At 35.8% G+C, this 4829-nt stretch overlaps 1 protein-coding gene across 1 annotated transcript in view; it reads right to left on the bottom strand.

The window, feature by feature from the left end:
* Nucleotides 1-4829, bottom strand: part of LOC107740791 (PH and SEC7 domain-containing protein 3-like) — a 105746-nt gene that overhangs the window by 49582 nt on the left and 51335 nt on the right. The window contains exons 6-7 of the mRNA XM_016553292.1: nucleotides 3477-3568; nucleotides 3247-3305 (exon numbers count right to left, since the gene is read on the bottom strand). Coding sequence (XP_016408778.1) covers nucleotides 3247-3305; nucleotides 3477-3568 — 151 coding nt within the window. The remainder of the gene's footprint in view (nucleotides 1-3246; nucleotides 3306-3476; nucleotides 3569-4829) is intronic.

The raw sequence follows: 4829 nt of genomic DNA, 5'->3' as shown, positions 1-4829 counted from the left end.
GTTTTCCATTGATGTATGGTTTGTTAGGATAGGACAATATTTGGCCGTGAAAATCTGGAATCTGAGGGTGCAAAAAAAAAATCAAAATATTGAGAAAATCGCCTTTAAAGTTGTCCAAATGAAGTTCTTAGCAATGCATATTACTAATCAAAAATTAAGTTTTGATATATTTACAGTAGGAAATTTACTAAATATCTTTATGGAACATGATCTTTACTTAATATCCTAATGATTTTTGGCATAAAAGAAAAATCTATAATTTTGACCCATACAATGTATTGTTGGCCATTGCTACAAATATATCCCAGCGACTTAAGACTGCTTTTGTGCTCCAGGGTCACATATATCAGTGCGGCATTATTAAATAGGTTAAAACAGAAACAGTTATTTCCAATTTTAATATTTCACAATATTACTGTTTTTACTGTATTTTTGGTCAAATAAATGCAGCCTTGGTGAGCAGAAGAGACGTTTTTTGTAAAAACATTTTTAAAAAGCCCAAACTTTGGAACTGCAGTCTATATGTAAGGTCTATTTTTGAATAATCAAATAAATTAACTTTGCAAAGAAAAAATACTTAATATTATTTGATTGTTTTCTCTTTTTATTTTGTCGATTGATTGATGCAAAGCAAAAGATTGTTTATCAATTATGCCTGACACCATATAATGCCACGCTCATGCAATAATTCACAGACTGATGCGCTTGATTAAGCACTGCTGGAGGAGGTGACATCTTTAACTAAATGCACAGAATTAAGAATATCTATTACAATCCAGAACTGATCGAATCCAATAGCATGAAATTATTTAACTGGAGTATGTAATCTATATATAAGCATTTGCTCCGAGCTACTTCGCTGTTGATCTCTGAGTTATTATATAGTTTGTGTACATAAAAAGGAATTTAAATGTTTTACTTCACTGAATGACTCAAACATTTACAAGTTTGCATTTTGTTACAGCATTACCTGTCTGATGATGATTTGTTTTGGTCACAGTAGTTCTGTCTTTGTTTTGTGAGAAAGCAAATTACCAAAATACATTTCACAATCTACAGTGGGACTTTAATAAGCTTTTCACAAGCGCATACAGCTACCACATACACAGACTGCTGCTGTTATACATCTTCTACAATTACTCTGTCTGAACCTTGAGTTCTCCTTCACAGCATCAGATTGCTGCTTTTATAATGTCACAGACAAAGACTGAAGGAGCGGCCGCTTGCCATCTAAAAGAAAGCGCAGACGGTGTTTGTTCCACTGACTTTACTGTTCCTGCCAGCACCAGCCGAGTTCGTAGGTGGATGGCACTGACAAATGTTCAGACTGGCACGAGATATCAAAGAGAGACACAGGCTGCTTCGAAATACACGATTCCACAAGATCTCACGCTGCAGTTTCATCAGTGAAGCGATGCTATAACCTCCTGTCATCCATCACTTTAACAGCACATCAAGCCCTTTTTCTCTTTCTGATTTGACATGGGTCTGCAGCACAGATCACAAACTCAGCAAAGACTGACTGAGAATAAAATACTATTTTGCAAGAACAAATCATTCTCAAAAAAAACAAAAACATTTGAGTCTTGCGCAGTAACCAGATATCATGCTCATAAATACAATGCAGACGTGTGTTTATTCCACTGCCCCCATCATTTCATTCTCATTACTGTAATGCAGGGAATGACTGTTTCAATTAAATTGTGAATAAATCATGTATTTGTTACAATGAATGCAATTAATGCTTCTTTAAATTTAGAAAACGTTCTCGAACAGAATGACAGGGTTCCATTATGTATTACAGTAAGTGTAATAAGATTTTTGCATTACTGGAAATTGCAGTTAATTGTATTGTCACAAAAAAATGTCCCAATAAAACAAAACTGAAAGACCACAGGACGCTTGATAAGTGCTGTTTAGAGGACAAATGAGGACAATGGAAGCAATCAAAATCATAAGAAAGCAATGATATGTAAGTGCTATAACTTTTATTATTAAATATTTCTGATTTATTTATCCATTTATTTTTTTAATTACACCATTTTATGTTTCTGAAAGAAGTCTCTTCTGCTTAATAAGACTGAATTTATTTGATCAGAAATACAGTAAAAATATTAATATTGTGAAATACTATTCTAGTTTTTATACTGTAAAATGTATTTTATTGCTGTGATCAAAGCTGAATTTTCAGCATCACTACTCCAGTCTTCAGAGTCACATGATCCTTTATAAATAATCTAATGTGCTGATTTGCTGAAACATTTCTGATTATTATCAGTGTTAAAAACAGTTTTGCTGCTTCATATTTTTGTGGAAACCTAATTGTTTTCAGGATTCTTTGATGAATAGAAAGTTCAAAAGAACATCATTTATTGAAAGAGAAACTTTCTGTAACAATACACAAGTCATTCGATCAATTCAGTGCATCCTTGCTGAATAAAGGTTTTGTTGTTATTGTTGTTTGAATGGTAGTGTATGTCCTGTTGAAACAGGAAGCTTTGGATGGGACACGCCAAAGACAACAGGCTTCAGTCATGAGACAGCTGTGAACCATGTTTGTCATGTTTGGACATTCTCATTCTAAAGAGCATGCCAGTGGACAAAAATCTGGATCGTTTGCCTGTAAATTTTAATCTCTACGTCTCCATGGCACATGCGTTCTACTGAGCGTGTCACACTCAAAACACGGCATCCTGTAAGTTTCAAGACACATGATCGAACACCATGGAGACCAATGAGAGGAGCTATTCTTAGAGAACCCAGAATGCACCTCACAGGAAACGGTGGGGGGTGCAGATAACTTTCTTCTTTCTTCACTGCACTGTAGTTACTAATGGCACATTTCTGAATCCTTTCTTTTTGTTTTCATTTCTGGACAAACTGAGCTACTTATATTTATTTAGAGACACCCATGCAGATTTCATTTGATCACAGATAATATCCACAGTAAAATTAAACACAAAAGACATCCTTTGTCTTTGTTTGACATCCTTGACTCACTAGTTGGTGAATCCCTGGGCAACATTTCACCCTCCCCAAAAATAATTTTCAGACTTTTTATTTTGAGGTGAAACATGACCCAGACAAATCCTCCTCCAGTGGGATCTTTACATTCACCAATAACAGACTCTGATCTGGTCAAACGGCATCTGCATTCATGCGCTTATGGCAAAGATGGAACAAACTGTCAGTTTTCATTTAGCTAGTAATACGGGCAACTCTAGCAGAGGGTCAGAGGTCACTTACTGGGCCATGAAGGTCAGTGTTGAGCAGCATTAGCGCACAGGTAAGGCAATGAACTCCATCTGCAAACATCAATGAAACATTCGGTGAACACACTCATAGACAGGTCAAAGAGACTGAACATTATTTTTATCATAACTTCTGATATCACGTACACATTCCATTGCAAAATAGCAGCAACACACACACTGTGACTGTATGACTGTTCAATAATTGAATGACAAACACTTGACATGAGATGTACCTGAGTGACTGGTCCAATGTCATGTCTGTAAACTCAAAGAATTTGAGGTACTCTTCTGCAACCATCTTACTAAAGTCATTACTGTGAACACAAACAGAAAATAAATATTACATTATAACAGAGATAAAAAAATAAAAAAAAGACATTTACATTAGCAACAGTTCAACTGGACATGACCTCATACGGTTTATGGTATCTGACAATCACATTTGATAAGAGCCCGTGTGCACTATAATAACACATCACATAATTTTATACTCAATGTGTATGTGTGAAATATCAGCATGACAGAAATCAGGCATACTGAAGTTCAGAGCATTTTACTAGTTTATGATGAACAACCCTGAAAAGACATTAATCTACCCTGACACAACCCTATAATAGAGAGGGTTGCAGAAGAGGAACCACAGCCGTATAAAGCACATTACATAAGAAACATGCATTCTCAGACAGACACGTGAATGAGTTTGTGGCAGTGCTGCTATATGACTGAGACTTGACATTCAGGGTTCCCACACCTTTTGACCAATGAATTTAAAAATAGAGACAGTTATCAAGGCCTGAAATTTATAGATTCACTCATAATGCTTACTGCACAAATGACTTGAATGGGGGAGGAGAAGGGGCACAGACAGTCTGAAATATATACAGTATTTATGATCGCATGCGATTTATCGTGCAGCCCTAATATATATATATATATAAATATAATAAAGGAAAGCCTGGACTTCCTGTTGGCGCAGAGTTTGTATTTGTGCTGTGCTGGTAACCTACTGTTGTACTGACTCTCCATTTCTCGGTTTAAACACTGTGACTTTTAATTTACTTTCAAGTGCAATTTGTTTGTGATTATACTACATGCACTTTTTCTACATTTGGCATTCCTACAGTGTGTATTGATTTATATTCTCAAGGATGATTTATACTTTATGGATTTATCTTTTTCTTCTGCAAGTCATAAAAATTACTTCCAGCCATTGTCAGATAATATAAGCATCTCCCTTCTAGTGCTATTAGATCTTAAAGGGATAGTTCATCTTCAGTTGCTGGTCCCTATGGATTTACATAGTGCTTTTTTTGTCCCATATTATGGAAGTCGGTGGGGACCAGCAACTGAAGGTGAACTATCACTTTAATGCTGTCTTTGATACTGTAGATCATAGGGCTGTGTATCACCAGCAAAGTCACGATACAATACGTATCACGATACAGATGCCACGATACGATACGTATCACGATACAGGACTGCACTGAATTTCACCTCAGCAGAATTGAGAAAAACAGCTGTTTATTAAACACTGCACACTATAGTGCCATTTCTAACTATTGGCAGAGCAGGCAG

This window comes from Sinocyclocheilus rhinocerous, unplaced genomic scaffold (genome assembly GCF_001515625.1).
Source record: "Sinocyclocheilus rhinocerous isolate Xijiao unplaced genomic scaffold, SAMN03320098_v1.1 scaffold1097, whole genome shotgun sequence".
Taxonomy (NCBI): domain Eukaryota; kingdom Metazoa; phylum Chordata; class Actinopteri; order Cypriniformes; family Cyprinidae; genus Sinocyclocheilus; species Sinocyclocheilus rhinocerous.
The sequence above is the reverse complement of the archived record's forward strand: the minus strand, read 5'-3'. Positions and strand labels throughout refer to the sequence as shown.